This window comes from Haplochromis burtoni, unplaced genomic scaffold (assembly GCF_018398535.1).
Source record: "Haplochromis burtoni strain Fernald_Lab_line unplaced genomic scaffold, NCSU_Asbu1 Contig_278, whole genome shotgun sequence".
Taxonomy (NCBI): Eukaryota; Metazoa; Chordata; class Actinopteri; order Cichliformes; family Cichlidae; genus Haplochromis; species Haplochromis burtoni.
In genome coordinates, this window is record NW_024582639.1 from 140,155 (window position 1) to 159,847 (window position 19,693).

The 19,693-nt window shown below is 41.1% G+C and overlaps 1 protein-coding gene across 1 annotated transcript; it reads left to right on the forward strand.

The window, feature by feature from the left end:
* The first annotated feature begins 2,154 nt into the window (after positions 1-2,154).
* timp2a (TIMP metallopeptidase inhibitor 2a) lies at positions 2,155-19,496 on the forward strand. Its single transcript, XM_005949868.3, has 5 exons — positions 2,155-2,586; positions 11,923-12,023; positions 12,108-12,216; positions 15,724-15,848; positions 17,487-19,496. The coding sequence occupies exons 1-5, from the start codon at positions 2,457-2,459 to the stop codon at positions 17,682-17,684; spliced, it is 663 nt and encodes a 220-aa protein (XP_005949930.1). The 5' UTR covers positions 2,155-2,456; the 3' UTR covers positions 17,685-19,496.
* Positions 19,497-19,693: the final 197 nt, after the last annotated feature.

Genomic DNA, 19,693 nt, shown 5'->3' on the forward strand with positions numbered 1-19,693 from the left:
GCTGATAAATAAAGAGTTGGGCGGCTGAATAGAAAAGCACCAATCCTCACCCTTCAGCATCTGCAGTGACTGCTGTCACATAGAACTAAGGCCATGTCCATCCCTTTTTTGAATATCTACCTGTTTCACTTCATTTTCATTCAGGCACTTATAGTAAAACTTCCAAAATGCTCCCACATCTCAAAATCGTTTTTTGCTCTCTTTTGACTGTCTTGCTCTGTAACATTAAAAATCAAACATTAACAGCTCCATTGTGACAGTCCTGAAATAATCACTTGGGACTTCTTTCTGTGAGCCTGCAGCTTTTCCTCCATATCAGACGAAAAACAGATTCTGCACCTTTACGTGTTTTATTTAAGGAAGGTTTAATAATCCACTTTCACTTAAGACTAGCTGGTTTAAAACAGCTGGTTTAAAGCACTTAATGTGGCAGGTAGATTGAAAGTGGGGAGGAAGAGGGTGTAGATTTGGGCCTCAGGGAAGGGAGCCGATTGAGTTGGTGGGAAAGCAAAGAGAGGATCAAGGAGTGCAAAGATACACAAACAGACTTCTTCTTCTTGCGGCTGCTGCCTTTAGGTGTCGCTGCAGTGGATCGTAAGCCTCCATCTCACCCTGTCACTCGTCTGTAACACTGTGCACGTCCTTCTTCACTACATCCATGAATCTTCTCTGTGTTTTTCCCCTTTTCTCCTGCCTGACTCCTCCATAGCTCCTTAGTTTACAGAATCAGTGTATTTGTTTCAGTTTAGTTTGTGTTTGAAAATCACAAAGCCTAAAACTATCTTTGTGACTAAAGAGTAAAATTATTACAAAAAGTATTATTACAAACATTTGGGACGCTCAGTAAAATGTAAATAAAAACAAAATACCGTTTGTAAAAACTCATAAGTCCGTATTTTATTCACAACAGAACAAAGAAAACATCACACGTTTAAAATGAGACAGTAAAGTTCAGCTCTCTGACTCTTCTACTATGAAGTTGTGCTGTTGTTATGGCTGCAGTATGCATTTTAGCATTGTCATACTGAAAGATGGAAAGCTTTCCCTGGAACAGACATCTGGATATGTTACTCTTAAATCTGTATAAGCCTTTCAGCACTGATGATGCCTTTCTAGATGTGTAAGATGCCAGTTCCATGGGCACTAACGCACCCCCATACCATCACAGATGCAGGTTTTTGAACTGAGCATTATTAACAAACCAGAAATAATATTAACTACTTCTACTTCACTTTAGTCCATTTAAAATGAGCTTTGTGAGGACTCCAACCTGCATCTGTTCCTGAGCCCATGCAGTGATTTGCATGACAGAATCATCCCTGTTTTTAATTTATTGTTGCATATAGACTTGAACAGTACAGACATCCAATACTGATTTTTAGCCTCGTCTGATGCGCACAGAGATTTCTCCAGATTTTCTGAATCTGAATGATATTTTGCACTTCAGATCAGGAGATATTTAAAGTCTTCACAATTTTGCACTGAGGAGCATTATTCTGAACGTGCTCCACATTTTGTTTTTTGAAGAACAGTGAACATCTGTCCACCTCTAATTCTGAGAAACTCTCTGTAAAGCTTTTTTTAATACCCAGTCATGTTAGAGACCTGTTGCCAACAACCCTAATTAGTTGCAAAGCATTCCTCCAACAGTTTCCTCTTAATCCCACTTAGTTTTTAAGCCTTTTATTGGCAACTGCCAACGGAATCAAAATGAGCTACTACTTTCCATGAGACATTTGATATGTTTTCTGTAATCCTATGTGCATAAAATATGAGTTTGTGAGATTATAGATATTTTCCACAGCACCCAAACCTTTTTTTTAATCTTTTTGGAATTGATAAGCTCTACTTAAGTAAAACATTTTTTTCCATGTCACTTTTAGATTAGTTTGTGTGAACTATCACAACTTTGTATCCAGTAATACAAGTTTAATGATTTTATATTATTTTCTTTCTGTCTAAATACTTGTTGCAACAATTTTTCAGCTTTACACTCGAGTGCAGGCCCACCTTTCAACCAATACCGTGTATTATGATATTATGAGGGCGCAGGGGCAATATTTTTCAAATTTCCTTTGGGACCCTCTTTAAGAAAAAAATCCAAATGTCCGGTGGGTCCGACTGAGCACTCAGCGCCCTCTGCAGGACCACCCTGCACTGGGGGGAGGAGTCGCACGGCCAGCTTTATAAAACGCCTTGAAACAAAAACAGTCCAGACAGACAGACAGCTGCAGAAAACGGAAAGTCGGGGGAAATCCGGAGGGCACCAAACGCACCGTGTAACTTCACCTTTTTACCTGGAGCTGAGCGCGCGCCCGTGTGTTGTCGTTGACGTGTGTGTCGTTAGGAAAACGACGGAGAGGGGACGCTGCCGCTGGAGCCACACTGCAACGCATCTGCGCAGAGCACAACATCCACGCAGGAGCTGAAAAACATCGCCATCAGTGTTTACCACGATGCCGTTTTCCGTTAACGGCATCCTTTGCACGCTCGCGCTGCTGGTCCTGTGGCGGGCGGAGGAGCTCGCGGAAGCGTGCAGCTGCGCTCCGGTACATCCGCAACAGGCGTTCTGCAACGCCGACGTAGGTGAGTCCAGCCGCGGGGTCTGCTGCTGCTGTTGTTGTTTATGTTGTTCTTGTTTATGTTTACCTGGCCTCTCGTGCAGTGAGCCAGGCTCCTGCACAGCTAACTAGCCCATCCTCTGGCCACGGTTGAATGGACTCAACTAAGCTGCTGGAAACCCTGGAAAGCCTGAAGGTGCTGCTGGTGGTGGTAGGGGTGTTGCTCCTCAAGGCCATGGCCCAGACAGTTTGCACTACATTCGGCTCTACACTTACAGATCACATTGTCATATTTTTTGCCATGTCATGTTGATAATGTTAGACCTCCAAAATGTCTTCTTTCAGAATTATTATTTTTAAAAATAGAAACACACTCAGGTCAGATCCCCATAATGTTCTGCTCTGCAACACTGTGAGGAGTTAGGAGTGCATTTGTGACACTTATTGATAAGTTAATGATGACCTTAATGAACTTTGTGGTTTAAATCTCCCCCAAAATCCACTTTATACAAACTCAAAGGGTGTACCTCCACTCTGTTAGCGTGAGAGCTAAGAGACTGGAAGCAGTTTGAGATCATCTGTGTGAACCCAAAGCCTCTGCTCTGGGAGTGTTTGCTTACCGAGCTTCACCCTCAGCAGCCTCGGGACGAAGCGGCGTCGCCTGCATTTTGCAGGGCAACGTGGCACCAGAGAGGGAAAAGAGACAAGGAGGGAGCGAGCTGAAGAGAGGACAAGGGATGGGGAAAGTGAGGGAGAAATTTAATGGGTTTGTGTGTGTGTGTGTGGGGGGGGGGGGGGGGGGGGGGATTGAATCTCAACCGCAGAATATGTCACACCACGAGCTTTCCTCCCTCAATCCTTTTTTTTCCTTTTTAAATTTCCATTCCTGTCCAGTTTCTTCCTGCATGGGGTGGTGCTGAGAGGAATTACAGGAATGTTTCTGGGGTTTTCCCAACTTTGCTCCGATGCAGTGTACGGACACACACTTGTACACACTCTTTCACACCCCAGATAGACAACTAAAGGCCTGCCGCCATGCACGGTAGACTGACACACACAGACACACTGGCTCGGATGACATCTGGCTGTCAGTTCAGGGTGTGTTTAGAGGGGAAAAACAATAAAAGTCACAGTGCAAGTTAAAATATGCATGGTATGAATGAGAACAAGAAAGCTGAAGATGTTTTGTTTTTTTTCCATCCTGCATTTTACTTTTGAGTCTGTGCTGGTAAGATGTGCATCCTTGTAATTCCTTATTGCAAATTGACAGCTCTATTTTGAGGTGTGACTCAATCTCTTGCTGAGTTGGCAGGTCTTGCAGACAGGATGTCTCAGAGGCAAGGTGTTCCAATTGTTTGTCTTTTTTAAAGCATCTGTGAGTCAGGAAAGCTTTTGTCACAGCTGGGGGAGGATGCACGCAAACGGCAACAATGGTCGATGTCACTGTCCAGCCCAGAAACATCTAGATGAAACACTGCAGAGGAAGAGGTGAAGAAGGGGTGGAATGGGTTTTGAGGGCTTGTGAAGGGCGGGCTGTGTCGGATGAGAGTTGGCTGAAATGTGCGTGTAGGCAGCAACAAAGTGACATTGTCAAAAGTTGCGCGGTCTGACAATTGGGATTTGTTTTGGTGGAATGGGATCCCACTCCTTGCTTGTTGATACACATACCACATAGGCGGGAACCAGCTGTGTGTTTGTGTGTGTCATCTTCTGTTTTCCAGTCAAAGTGATACTCTAGGTCAGACCACAAGCCATAAAAATCGTGCAGTGTCATGCACCCACGGTACAACCGCACACACACAAACGCGACAAACATCCTCTTTTCATATAAATCCGTTGCCCATAAAGGGGAACTTCCCTCACCCTTTCCCAGTTTAGCTCACTCTGGTCAGCGGTCTGAGAGATCAGAGTCACCGATCTCAGCAGTGGACATGGCGTGGATGACAGCACGTGTACACGTCCTTTCATGGAAATACAGAAACATCCCCAACACATGTCACTAAAAAAAATATAATGGCACTCCTTTGGAGGATAGTTAATAAGAAACTTGGGCTAAAAAAATTAAATGACAAAAGTCCTATAATATGGTTGTTTATACAGCCTTGATAACAATTATTATCACTCCAAAAATGTAAAAGATTCAAAGACAAAAAAATGCATAAAGTATAGCGTAAAAACTTTACAGTTAAACTATCAATACAGACGTAATAATGTCAAAAATTTCAAATGAAGTAAAAATGAGCACCGATTGTAGAAAACAGTGACGTGTAAAATAAAGCTGGTACAGATGGTTTGTTTTTCCTGACGTCTTTTGCCTGTAGCGACAGGGAAACAAAGAAATATTTGCTGTAAAATGACTAAGTTGGTTTATCTTCACCACACCTATTCTAAATATGTAGCTAATGTGACATCGATGTGCACGAAAGATGATCTCCAGCCAGAGCCTTTCATAAATATCTTCTGATTTACTGATTAGCTGATAAGCGCTAACAAGGCAGATGTCAGCCTGAACCACATTTTGCTGCTATGATTGCAAACCTAATAATAATAATAATAAAAAAAAGTCAAGTGTCTCGTTTTTTTGGAGTGTTCACAGTACCTGATTGAACTGTTTCTGTCTTAGGTGCTTTTGCTGGACAAAAAGGTGTAATTGTTCTAACTGTATTTCTTCATTTTTTCACGATAGCAACGGAGCTGTCTGAGCTGTGCAAGATGCTTTTACCAAACACATCAATTGCCAAAGAAAAATGGAAAGCTCATGACCCAAAAACTGAATAAAACATCCAAATCCAGGTACTGGAGATCAGCTCGGAAAAGTAAAGGCCTTTTATGAGTTTTCCAAACCAACCTTAAGTACCTGGATTTGGATGGTTTATACCGTTTTTTTCCCATAAGCTTTCCATTCTTCTTTGTCCCTTTCATGAACAAAAAGTGTTCTGAGGGACAACAGTAGTATTTCTGTTATTTACTTTTTCTTCTAAAAGCATGTTTGGATTATCTTTAAAACCCTGTGTCAACAGTCTGTGATGTTAAGCAGAGGTTTCATCATCACAAAACTATAGAGCTAGGAAGAAAATCAAGAGGAGGATTTTACAAAGGCTTCTGCAGCCTGTGGGGGAGAAAACACTAATAAATAGCTTCAGGCTCACCTGGAGAGGTGTACAGTGTTGGTTCAGCCCATACATCATATGTTGCATGCTGAAACAATTAGGATTTAATGGCAAAAGCGCTGAGGAGTTCACCACGTTTCAATGTGTTTGCAAATTGTTACTTCAGGCAGGTCAAGTCAAGCTTGGCTCTCTGATTTCATCTTTAGCTGATCCACTTCTATGCATTTTATTGGCAAATCCAATATAAGGTGGGGTGTTTGGACAAACAATTACTTCTTTCCCTGCAAGCTGCTTTGCAACCCACCTCCACCCCAGCTCATCCTTTTCATGCTGACTCAATCACCGTCATGTCAGCTCCGGTAACTGTGTCAGCGTAAACCAGAGCCTTCAGGTCTTCATGCAGGTGTAACCAGAGGTGCCGGCTGAATTGTGTTTGAGGGCGGTTTGTTTCTGTTCAAATGACAGGTTAAACAGAAGGCTCACATACGCCTGGAGCTGAACAAACCACACCAAGAGAGTCGGGGATGATTTGGTGGTCACTGGCGTATGAAAAAAGAAATGGACAGTCATGCAGTGGAACGAATCGGGGGGCACTTAGGATGTGGTGTGTGCGTTCATATGGGGGTTTGCATGGAAAACATTGCGTAGTGCAACTAATATGTATGTAGAAGTCATTATGTGTCGTCCCGGTCTGACGGTAGGGGACCGTTTGAAATGTGGGTCAGTTGGTGGTTTATGGCTGCTGATTGAGTGCTGCTGATCGGATGACTTTTGGATCAACCTGCGGTGAAACTGCTGCCTGCAGGCTCGTGGTAGTCATGCTGTTTTAGCATCGTGCTGAGTAGTCTGCCGCCTCTGCAACACACTGTTTAGACTGCACAGGATGATCCGCTCTGGCTTTATTGAAGGGGAGAAACTAACTGAGAAGTAAACATGTCTGCAACACTGAGGGAGACAGATAAGCTCCCATAACAGCAATCTGTTGTGAATAACAGGGTAATTTCCTCTCAGTATTGTGTCCTGCTGCTGATTCTTTGCTCATTAGTTTGTGGCTCAGAATGAGGTCAGGAAATGAGAGCGGAAAAACTGGGAGGAATGCAGGAGCGAGTGCCAAACAGGTATACTGCCGTGTGTGTGTGTGTGTGTGTGTGTGTGTGTGTGTGTGTGTGTGTGTGTGTGTGTGTGTGTGTGTGTGTGTGTGCGCGCGCGCGCGCGCTCTGGCTGCTGCAGCTGAACATTTGCATAACCATCAAAGTGCAACTAAAATGTGGGGGTTTGATTCTGGGGAACTTTGTTTCTCTTAAAAAAAAAAAAAAAGAAAAAGAAAGAAACCTTAAAAAGCAGTATGTTTGTGCTCATGGTGCTGATTAAAAAAACAGATTCATTCTTCTGAAGATTTGTTCTTAAACCTTTCATCTTCTTCTTTGTTAATCCTGGTAAATTAAAACCTGTTCTGTAATTTAGCCTTTAGGTTTTTCTTGTTACTTTGTTACTAAAACCTTTATTGCCACATAGAGACATTATAAAAACATGTAAACACAACAATAGCCGTAATAATAACAGCATTTAGTTTATATCACCCTTTAAATCTAACATTCAGATCAAATCCGGTCCTCATTAAGAGGCGTAATATGAAGATAACAGCCTACGTTTTCAGGCTATATACCAAGCAAGGTGATCATACTATCAATCTAAGTGTGCTTTAAGAACAGCCTCACATTACAAAGTAATACACTGCTTTCATGTAAACATGGTGTCAGTTCAAAATTAGCAGTCAGGTCCAATTAAAGTGTTGTTGAGATTAAGAAAACGGTCCAAATGCGCATCTGTAAACTGAGGAGGCTGTTTTGCATCGATTTCTTCATCATCTTCTTCAGGATTTTTACCAATGTACTGCAAGCCCAACGGCCATCTGAGTCTAAATCGACTCGCTCTGAGGACTAAATATGGATGAATGTTGGACATTTGAGATCTTAGCTACATCTTAACTATGATGGTTAAATTGGCAGATGTATTTCGTCAGCCTAGTGTTACATTTACACATTAACAAACAGCCTGAAATAGTTAGTCAAACGGTAAAGTGCAGCCTTAACGATACAGACACACTGCATGATCTGAATGATATGTAGTAGGTGAGGGAAAAAAGCTGCATTACGTGCAGGCAGTTCTCATGATGTGAGGACTAAATGTATTTAAATCCAATCCAATTTTAAAACAATGTAATACTTTTTTATTAGTAGAGGTATAGATAAAATATTTTAAAATTTTATAATGATTCACAGACACCCAAAAAACAAACAGCCCACATGTGTTGTTGCCACGACTTTTTCATACGAGAAACCATTGTAAAGGCTCCTTAACTCTGCTTTTAGTCTCTGTCTTTACCAGTGAACCTTTTATATATAGTTTTTTTCAGTATGAATTATTTCAACACCAGTCACAAAAGGCTAAAGATTGGTTGACAACCACCGGTTGCTATGGGGAGAAGTGTTTATAGGAAACGCAGTGTTATTTTGGACATGTGTACATGTTTATTTAAAGAGGGCAGGTATTATTTTGGCTGTCCGCTGAATTACTAACTGAATTAATAATGAGATGTATTTAACAATAATTTACATCACATGTTATCATTGTATCATTTTCACTTTCTGGACATTTTTTAGACTAAATGATTGTTCTGTACAGAGTTTAGTACCATGTTTAGTAAGACTAAAAAAGAAGGAGAAAGAAAGAGAGACACTATTAACTCTGGGAGCTGTGAACCTCCATATTTGTATCTGCTCTAAGCCATAAACTGAACCCGAGGGTGTAAGAGCAGCAGCAGTAGACTGTATGTGTGTTTATAGATGTGTGTGTGTGTGTGTGTGTGTCCCCTGTTCCTGCTTACTTTATGTTTTTTCCCCCCCTGTATTGCTCATATTTTCCATTCTGAATAAATGCCCTAAGCATAGTTGAAGCTTGAAGTCAGTCAGGCCGTTAAAATACACACACGCGCGCACAAACACACACGCATGGTGAGAAACAAACCTCTGGCCAAGTCCTTCTCAGTATATCAGCTTTCAAGTTGTATTCTTAATCCTCAGCTCTTGTCCTGTGATGGTTTCCCTGGTCATGTTTTGAAGCAGGAAGGTTTGTGCTGCACGCCAAGTCATGTGTCTGTCCCTCCTCTAATGTTGGCTGATGGCGACTTCTGGTTGGGTTTTCATTGACTGGACCACTTTAGATGCTAAAATTCATTTTGTTGTGGTGTTTGGATGAGACTTTATGGCAGCTCGATGGGTGGTTTGGGCTTTTTTTTAGCCTGTGATGTGGAGTCATAAGCAGTGTTTTCCACACATAGACCCTACTTAGGCGGGTAACAGAGGTATAATAATGACCACCAATGTACCAGAGTTATTTCAATTCTTTTTTTTCTTTTTTTTTGTCTGTCTTAGTAAACACCATCCAAAAATGATTTGCTAGCAACTGTTATTTTGAAAGTCTAGTCGCTCCTAACCTACCTAACAGTATTTTATCACCAGCAAGCTGACAAGGTCATCGATGTCTTCACTCTGAATGCTTTTTTTCTTCAACTGCATCATTTGTCACTGCAGTAGGTGGAAAAGTAAGATTCCCTGCTGCAGAGCAAAACAGTGAAGTTCATCCACGGGATGAGACACTCTCTGGAGAGGCAGCTGATTGTGTTGCTCAGTTATTTATTAGTCAAAGTCCTTGGCAGGTACAAACAAAGTACCTGCCCTTTACTTTCTGTATCCAGAAAGTAAAGGGCAAAAAAAGGAATAAAATACATTTTTAAAAAAATACGATGAAATACTTGTGCATACTGCAGTATGTTCAGAAATGCTTTTAACTCGTTAATTTCTCAGAATATAGTGGCTACCCATTACTAAACACTCATCATCATTCGTCATTCATCATCATCAATGATGATGGCGGGGTGATCGTGGCTTCAGAGTTGGCAGTTCGTCTTGTAATTGGAAGGTTGCCGGTTCGAGCCCCGACTCGGACAGTCTCTGTCGTTGTGTCCTTGGGCAAAACACTTCACCCGTTGCCTATTGGTAGTGGTCAGAGGCCATCACCAGTGTGTGAATGGGTGGATGACTAAACGTGTAAAGCGCTTTGGAGTCCTTAGGGACTAAGTAAAGAGCTATACAAATACAGGCCATTTACCATTTACCATTATCAGAGCTGTGCAATGCTGATTTTGGCCTCTAATTCTGTAAGTGGTAAACATTTCCAGCTGCTTTGTTTTGTTTTGTTTTTGAGACCAGTGACTAATTTTTATGACTCAAGTAAAATGACTGTCATGTATCTGGACTTACTATAATAAGCACTACATTTATAATAAATAAATAGGGCCAGATTTTGAACATAGCCATTATGCAGTGTTACATTGTATGGGAGTTAACGTAATTATGGGTTTCACTTTTGTTCATTTGTAATAACAAGCAGAAAAATTGGATGAAATGCTGCGGAAAAAAACAAAAGACTAGGGCTGTTCGATATAACGATATATATCAGATGACGATATAAAAACGTCTATCGTTTCATTTTACGCTATCGTTTGTTTCGTGGTGTCGCAAAATAAACTGTTTACGGCAATATTTTTTTTGTTTGGATGGTCACTGTAGTGGCTATATTAATTTCTTAAAGTTCTCTCTTATATTTAATATAACCACACTACAGACGGACAAGCGCCTGTTTTTATGTGTTGTGGTTAGCAACAACGACGGTAACAGCATCGTGTGTCCGCTTGTTTATGTTCCACATAAACCTTTCACAATAAAGCTCAAGATCCTGTTGAGACTTTTCAAAATAAACTGAATCACGTGAAAGAGCAGATTATTTACGGATGAGAAGTAAAAAAGAGCCGTCAGGTGCTAAAAAATAAACCTTAGACTCAAACGTTAGAACAGGCTTTTCCCCGCAGCACGCCGTGTAATAAATACTCACAAAGAAAACGGCGGCTGTTACAACTTATGTCTGTTAAAACACTCGACTCCAGCTACATGACGTGCATCAGGAAATGCTTCCCACAAGACGAGCTGCACGAGATTCACAGAATTTACAGAAAATGTTACATTTTTGTGATTTATATCGTTATCGGGACGATAGAATTCTTATATCGGGATATGAGATTTTGGTCATATCGCACAGCCCTACAAAAGACATAATAAATTTATGATGGATTAGCCAATTTATAATGTATACTGTACTATTAAGGTTGAGATATCAGTATTCATAAGCCTCACATTTATAACTCTGGAAACTAATGTATTTATTATAGGGTATGTCATTATTTCCTGTGTACTGGGTACACTCTTACTCTCACCAGCTGCTCACTGATAAGGTGTTGGGATTGTTGGCGTTTTCTCTGTATTATTGTAGTCTTTACCTTACAGCATAAAGTACCTCGAGGAAACCGTTGTTGTGATTTGACGCTGTATATACTACAACTGAATTTAATCATGTCCTTTAGGGACACCCCTTTACGCCTCCTTTTAAGCCTCTTTGTCCAGGCGGCTATTCCTCAGTAGTAGAAGATTTTATCAACACACCTCAGCACATCAGCATATTAGGGATGTCTGCTCTCAGTGACATCACACAGAACTACAAGTAGAAAAAACTATGCTAAACTGTGTGTTTAGAGCAGGCTGACGTGTGAACATTGATCACAGACATTATTTGTACATGAACTGTTGTTGTTATTCGAAACTTTGGCCATGTTTAACGCCGTGTAACAATGTATGTAAAACTGAAAATAAGTAGAAGCATAGTAGACCCCTTTTAAGTTACAGATGGTTTACAGTTGCTAAATCAGTGATGGGGTGATTCCTGTCGAAATGCATTTGTTTGTTTACAAACTCGTAAATTTCAGCTTTGATTAAAGGAAACTGATATTTTGTAACATAGTTGTTAACCTTTTGTTTAACCTTTTGCTTCATTTGTGAGTTACTTTAACTTAATTAGAGGGGAGTTAGTTTCGTTCATTTACTTTTTGACCTAATTGGTGGACATGCAGACGAACACCAATTACAGTATGGGGCTTATGGGGCCTGCATCCAAAGTTTTAGCCGTTACCCAACAAACATTAGCAGGTTTCCCTTTTTATCGTTTTTAGTGGGAATCATTTTGACTTTTTTTGTTTCTACTCTTTTGTTCATTGGTATGAAGGACAATGAAAGCTTCAGTGAGTAAATGCGATGAATTCCTGCAGCCTCTGACGCCGTGTTTCTGTGTTTCCCAACCAGTGATTCGAGCAAAGGTGGTGGGAGAGAGAGAAGTGGATTCTGGGAACGACATCTATGGGAACCCCATCAAGAGGATCCAGTATGAGGTCAAACAGATCAAGGTAAGAATATCCTCACTGTTTTAGCCAAAAAGGTTTGACATTGAGTCCGCTATTAATACCCTGTGCACTGTGTTTAATTTTCAGATGTTCAAGGGACCTACCCAGGACATCGAATCTGTCTTCACTGCTCCCGTGTCCGCCGTTTGCGGCGTCACCCTTGATGCCACCGGCAAGAAGGAGTATCTGATCTCAGGTTTGTGTGAATATCCCCTGTCTCCCGGAAATAATACTGCAAATGAAATTTGATAATCTCAGCTAGCTTGTGGAAAAGAAGCTGCTGTTGTCGGAGGGATAGGTATAACGATGTATAGTTTGTATACATCATTATATAAAACAAAAAGTGAAAGAATGCACAGACAGAGAGAAGCACAGCACAGAACATGCAAACAGATAATCAGATATGGTCCTGCAGGTGCAAACAGCCGGGCAGACAAACCTGAGATCGGATAAAGAGTAGTGGGCAATTTTGCATGTTGGTGGAGCAGCTGTTTATGTTATTATAGGTAATGATACTCTGCTGGCTAAATCCTGTGGAGACTGGGAGGGACCTTGTCTGTTGTGGTACAGCTTAAGCTCCTGAGGTATTTTATGCCTTAGTGACTGTTTACATCTGCATAACATCTGCGTCATTTTTCAAAATTTGTAAACTGAAACCAGCTGTATTCATTATTTAACACTAACAGCACATCACGTGACTGCCCTAAAGTCAACAGAGTAACTTGAAGTGGTGAACAAACCTTCTAAACTCAGAGCAACAAATTTCAGCCAATTGTTTACCTTTCTGACCACAGCGTTACAGTTTGGCTTTGGCGTCAGTGTCTCAATAGCACCGCTGTTAGCCACAGCAGGCAGCTGCTTGTCTTTAGAGGAAAAGCTGTGAAACCCACTGCCCAAACAACAGACAAACAGTGTTAGCGGCAAGTTGATAAACTGCTTATTCTGCTGCTAAAGGGTCAGAAGTTAGAGGCTTCTGACCTCTAACTTCTGTAGAGATAGTAGAAATCCAAAACACAGCTGGGCATTTGGTGACAATATTTAGAGTTAACCGATCCACAGTGGGGCCACATGCCAGTGTACTCCCAGTTCTAGATAAAAATTGGTTTCCATACCTAGTCTCCTCCTGCTCCAGCAAGAGGGTGCGCCACCACAAAGGCCCTTGTGATTGCTTTTGTTGCTGGGAGATTAGTACAGTTGTTCCCAGTTTGCATGGAATAAAATCTGCCTAAATATTTTACCCAACACATTTCAAAAGGTGCAACTTTTACTTTAAAGAGTCACAGTTTCTGGTTTGTAACCACTCAGAAACTGGTTAGGAAATGCATACTTTTCCCTGATGGATCAATGACGAGTCTCTAGGCCTGTCTGACATAGGCCTTAGTTGGTTTAGCTTAGTATGATTCTCACTTTGGGACTGGCCAACCCCTTGCTTAGATATAGAGCGAGAAGTTCAGTCATTCGGGAGGGGCTCAGAGTTGAACCGCTACTCCTCCACATCGAAAGGAGTCAGCTGAGGTGGGTCAGGATGACAAGGATCCCTCCTGGGTGAAGTGTACCGGGGACGTCCCAACAAAGGAAAAGCCCAGGTTAGACCCCAGCCCTGGATAAGCAGAATAAAATTGGAAATATTTAACAGTTAATATTTAAATAGTTAATGATACTGGACAAAAAAGGAGTCTAGAACATAATTTTAAGTTTTGTTTGAATGAAACAATATTTTACTGTTAAATAATGTGTTATACTTTAATGCTCTTTAAATAAGCAGGCAGATAAAAGACAGCATGGATGGCTTTGATTCTGTGTTTCCAGTCATTGCTAAACAGAGCAGACGCATATGGGAATTAGGGGTGGGGGAAAAATCGATACTGTGTAGTATCGTGATATTTTGTTTGCTAATAATGTATCGATACGGGGACAGCAGAAATCGATATTTTGTTGCAAAAAAGGTTTTTGTGGACTGGAACATGCTCTGACTTCAGAGCATGTTGATCCTTTTTCTGAGCAAGAATCCTGACATTCCTTCACTGTCCAAATGTGTTTAACTTTTTTTTTGGCAGCAATGAACATGACAGTTTACTTATGTTAATTTAAGACATGTTTTATTTTAATTAAGTTTAAAACTTTTTTTATTTAATGTAAAATTATATTTTGTTTTAATTTACTTTCAAATTCTTCAGTTGCTGAATGGGCTGCATCGTTTTCATAAATTTCATAGTTCAGAATAGCTATAATTGTACCAGATGGTTGCATTCAGTTAAGTTGGACTAGACTGTAATACAAGCCGTTCAGTTTGTCAACAATAAAACTGACTGAAATGAGAGAAAGACTGTGATACTTTGATATTAGATAAAGGTAAACTTTATCAATATTTCTTTTATGTACAGAATCTGAATATCGCAAAATATTTAAAAAAATTACAATAATATCGTATCGTGCATTAAATATTGTGATAATATCGTATCGTGGGATGTATGGTGATTCCCACCTCTAATGGGAATATGAGCTGCTGATTTCCAGTTTTGATTAGATTAGCTCTTTACCCGCCTTATCTACAAAGTTGTCTGTTAGTTACTAGTAGATCTTTAGTCCGTTGCAGTACTCAGATCACAGAAGCAAAAAAAATCTTAGTAGATGGGTTTTATGTTTTTATGGTTGGTGCCCTCTGTGGGTTATATATCATGCGGCCACCCACAGCTCCACCGACAGCCTTTCCTCAGCTCCTCACCTCTTTGGTACGCTCTGGACAGGTCACCAGTCTGTCATAAGGCAGTGACAGCCAATTATTCACATCTACAGCCGCTTTAATATCACCAGTACCCTGATGTTCATGTCTCTGGACTGTGGAAGGAAATGAGGAGAACATGCAACCCTCAACAGAAAAGGCCCAGCCAGCTTCTGTGAGGCACACCAATGTGTTGCCCATCAAATATAATTATACCTGGACACAGCTTTCTTCCTGTGGTGGTTGTTTCGATTTTTAAAGCAAGATAGGCAGTCGCAGCGTCAGAATGAGACTCAGTTTGCAGAGTAGCGGAGACACAGAGAATCGTGATGTCATTCGTGCTCTGGTTTCTCCATCACAGTCAGAGATGCGCCCGCAAACACTGGCCCGTAATTACAGAGAGTTGTAAGAGGAGGAATTGCTGGAGCCAGCATTTTCTCCCCGACTCTCTTTTCTCAAGATGTAGGGACTTTGTGCAGTGGGAAAGAAAGTTAGATTTCTGCTGACCGGGGCATCTTTCAGAATGATTCATCGTTTCTTTAGTGCGAAGGGTTAACGAGTAGAGGAGTTGCATTGAAATGTGAGTCAGTCCCGTCTGCGAGGACATGCGTGTTGGGAGCTGCTATGCAGACAGATAGTGGCAAAGTGGAGAGGGTGCAGCCTCCATAGATTTGTAATCTCATCTCGAAATATCCGCTTGTTTTGACTGGTGCCCCTTTATGCACGAAACATAAACACAAGCTCTTGACAAGGACAGGTGGCCCGTGTTGACGCCTGCAGGCACCAGTCTGGAAAGTAACAGATTTCATCAGTGGTTTTCCACGAATCTGTCATCTGATGTTTACAAGTTCAGATTTTTTTCCAGAACATTTATACTGATGCACCCTGGCCTTGGTGATGGTGGTGTTTACCATGCATATTGTTATGTCTGAAGTTTGTCTGTCACACGTGTACTTTTTCTTTTCTTTTTTTTATATACAGGCAAGGCCGAGGCCAGCGGCAGCATGCATGTGACTTTGTGTGATTACATCATGCCCTGGGACTCCTTGAGCACCACCCAGAAGAAGAGCCTCAGCCAGCGCTACCAGATGGGCTGTGACTGCAAGGTAAGGCAGCAGAGGGCCGCCTTCGCATGTGCAGTTTATCTCGTGGCGTGGAGAAAAAAAAGACAGCTATTCACTTCTTCCACTACACATCCAGACATAGCAGAGCAAACAAGACGAGGCATGATTCAGGGGAATAAACACAAGAGCAGTAAATGTAACTTGAATACTTGTTTTCTTTATTAATTGTTCTAGAGATTAAAAGGAACGTCTCACACATTTTCAACTTCCATATTTTTTTATACTGATTGTATTCTTTCAAAATAATCTGTGATCTTGTAGCTCATCCACAAGCCATTGTAAGCCCTCTTCCTTCATTTTTGCTGCCTCGCAAACATAAGGTTTGAAGCTCAGGTGGGCAGGATTTCTGTGCTTCTGTGCTGAGATGACCATATTATGATTATCTCTTCTCTATGAAGTCATACACCGGCAAGAGTATAAAGAACTGAAGCTTGAGCTTTCACCTCACAGGGATTGCTTGTACTCACTCTGATCTCTCTTTGGATGTTTAATAGGAACAAAGTAATATATTGATTAGCGACCCTTAAAGGTGCTTTTGGGCAGATTTATGGTGCACATGGGCAAGACCTAGCTTAACCAGTACCTCAAAAACCAACAGAAGGCAATCTTATGCTTATGCGCTCTACTTTTAAGACAGGCAAACTTTTTTTTGTGAACTACAAAATGTTACAGGACACAGCTGATGGAAAACTTTGAGGGTCTCAAATGATTCATTATTGATGTAATAATGATTTAGGCAATTATCTATTAGATCTATTTCATTAAAAGTTAAAAATGGCAATAATCTGTTATAAATGTTTTTGGGTGTTTCACAATAAAAGCCCCTTAGTGTTTCACAAGTTGAAGACTTTGAATTTGAAGCACAAATAGTGGCTTGTTCTGTTTCCTTAAGTTCTTTAAATGGAGAGATAAATCAGTAAACTCTGGCTATGGTCATATAGGTACAATCTAAGTACACTCTTACTTCGGTCATAGGAATTTTGGCAGTTTGTTGGTCTGGAGCATTCAGGTGTGTTTTAACACAATGCCACATACTTCCCAGGAGTGGCTGTACCATGTTGAAGTAACTTTGGAAACATACACTTCTGCTTTTTCCAAAAATAGCAGCTTCCAAGCTCAGCTGCCCCTGGGCAGAGAGTTTGTTTGTATTAAAACTCTAAAGAGTTAAAACCGTCATAATGAAGACACTGAGCAGGTGATGGCTATCCATCTTCAGGGAGATGCCAAAAAGAAAGCATATCTACTGATACATGGCTGCCTAAACACCAAACCGCGTGACAGTCAAATCTTATGTAAACAGTTGCCCTGATATCTTAAATCTACGTGAGTTCAGTCAGGAGGAAAAAATGTGTGCGTGTAACCACAGCTACTCAGGCTGATAAAATGACTCCAGATTACATGCTGTAACATTTCCAGTAAATTCCTGGTAGATGTTGGGTAATATGAGCATGCTGTCACTGAAAGTTCAGAAGCAAAACTGAGGCTTGATTTAATGAAAATCTGGAGGATTAGACCTTAAGGCATATTTGATATGGTCTTCTAACAGCAGTGGTATTTCAGGTGACACCCATCTCTGATAGTTTGATGTCATAAAGAGCGGATTGTGCTGTGTTTCTTCAGATTGTGCGCTGTCCCTCTCTGCCCTGTGAAATCTCTGCTCCTGAGGAGTGCCTGTGGACAGACCTGATGATCGAGAAGCAGGTGCACGGTCGCCAAGCCAACCATTACGCCTGCGTCAAGAGGGCAGACGGCTCCTGCTCCTGGTACCGCGGCGTCGCACCACCCAAAAAGGAGTTCCTGGATGCCGAGGACCCCTAAGCACATGCGACTGCACGCCGCAGAGCCTGACGGAGATAAATGTACACAATTCCAATGAAATAAAGTGATTTTTTTTTTATAATTAAAAAAAAAAAAAGGCAAAGCTAATGTGACAGAAATGACCTGCTGGTCTGAAAACAACCCTTTGCCACTCTTTATGTTTGGAGAGGCTCAGGGGTTGTTCTCAGACACAGCAGCTCTGTAAAAACAACAAAACAGCATCATGAGACATAGACTGGTCAAGTGATGTAACTTCCTCCTGAGGCTGGCGTCAGGAGGATAAAAATTCTCAGTGAGACAGAGCACTTCCTGCCCCTTCAAAGCAATTTTTAACAGCTCTGATCTCCACCAATCAATTCCCAGTATTCAGACAGCCATTGGTTATCCATCATCTTCCTGCTTTTATTACCTCATCCTCCAGTTTTCTTTATTCCAAAGCCAAATTCCAAGTTGCCTTTATTATTATTTTTTTTTCATTTCATTTTGTTTAAAATGATTGTCTCTCTCTCTCTCCGAGCACTCTTAATTCACAGTTTTCTCATCGTCTCCGCCAGGAACTTTTTTTCACGCCCACACGACGACACGCTTTCTTTAAAAAGATCGTGAATCATCTTGCACGGCCGATGATCTTCTCTGGTTTCTTTGGGTGGGGATTTTCGCGACCGTCACTGGCCTCACTGGACCAGTCTATGCTGCGTGAAGATGAGCGCTCTAAATTTAAACACCACCTCTCCACTGCCCCAGAGGCCAATCAGAAATATCTCAAATTTCTCACACTTCCTCTTCCTTTCTTCCTCTTCACGTCCTCCCCTCTTCTTTGTTATGTAGCTGTAAGGAACCTATGCATATACTTTTGTTGTTACTTGATAATAATAATAATTATTATTTACTGCTTTAGAACTAGATTTGCACTTTTTGAGGATGAGTTCCAGTAAAGACAAGAGCCTGAAAACTCTGATGTGACAGATATTATCGTTCGCCCCGACCGACAGATCCACCTCAGGTGCAGAATTTTTCGCCCATTTTGAGTGCTTTGGTGATTCATATTCAGAAAAAAGCGCGAGCATATCCCTTGCTATCTCCGTCATAACATATAAAGTAGTACTTGCAGTGAACAAAAAAGTGGATGTGTGAAAGGTTTGGATAAAAGGGATCTTTTTGCAGATTTTATGTGTGAAAGGGAAACAAAAACAGCGCTCCGGGGATGTTATTTCAGTGTCTTTGTATTATCTGTTGATTGTAAATGCAAACAGCAGTTTTCATGATATATTCTTGCAGACGGTTCATTTCACGAGTAATAAAAAAATAAGGTCTTTATACGCTTAATATTAGCTTTGACTTTCTTGCTCCTTCCAGTTATTAATGAAAGCTTTATCGCTGTCCTAGAAAGCAGTTACTTAATGTTTACAGTGCTGTTTTATAAACCTCAAGCTACATTAACAAAAAATATATATATGATGGAGTATTAGAGGCATAATTTAAAAGTAAACTCTTTCCAGTTTCCATTACTTTGTATTTTTTTCAGTGTTATTATTATACCTGTCTTTTTTTGTTTGTTTTTTGTGAGTGTGTGTGCGTGCGTGCGTGTGTTTTCGCTGTCTTTGTCTACGATGTCTTTAGCTGTAGTGTCGAAGGTCCTCTTGCGCTGGAGTAACGTGAGAGTGAGAGCGATTAAACGGAGAAAGGTATAGAGAAATGGGTTCCTTGTGTGAATAGAGGACTGTGCATGTGTTTGATGCTTTGTGTAAGTCCGGGCGAAGGACAAAGTATTCAGTATTATCAAATAAAAAAAACCACAAGTTTCAAAGAGTACACGCTGCCTGTGTGTTGTCATTTCTCCTCAAGTGGGAGATCAAGTAAGTGTCACCCTAACCACATCCTGCTTGTGTCTGTGTGGGTTTCTTTCGCCCTCTTCCCACAGTCCAATGACATACATGTTAACTCAGCTGGTGATTATAAATGGCCGTGGATGTGCGGCCGATAAACTTTAGAGAACCAAGCGCCATATG

What these genes read in the sequence shown, in the direction of transcription:
- timp2a (XM_005949868.3), top strand. Translation starts at nt 2,457, where the DNA reads ATGCCGTTTTCCGTTAACGGCATCCTTTGCACGCTCGCGCTGCTGGTC. An exon ending in GTTCTGCAACGCCGACGTAG is followed by an intron (nt 2,587 to 11,922) that starts GTGAGTCCAGCC and finishes TTTCCCAACCAG; the next exon opens with TGATTCGAGCAAAGGTGGTG. An exon ending in ATGAGGTCAAACAGATCAAG is followed by an intron (nt 12,024 to 12,107) that starts GTAAGAATATCC and finishes TTTAATTTTCAG; the next exon opens with ATGTTCAAGGGACCTACCCA.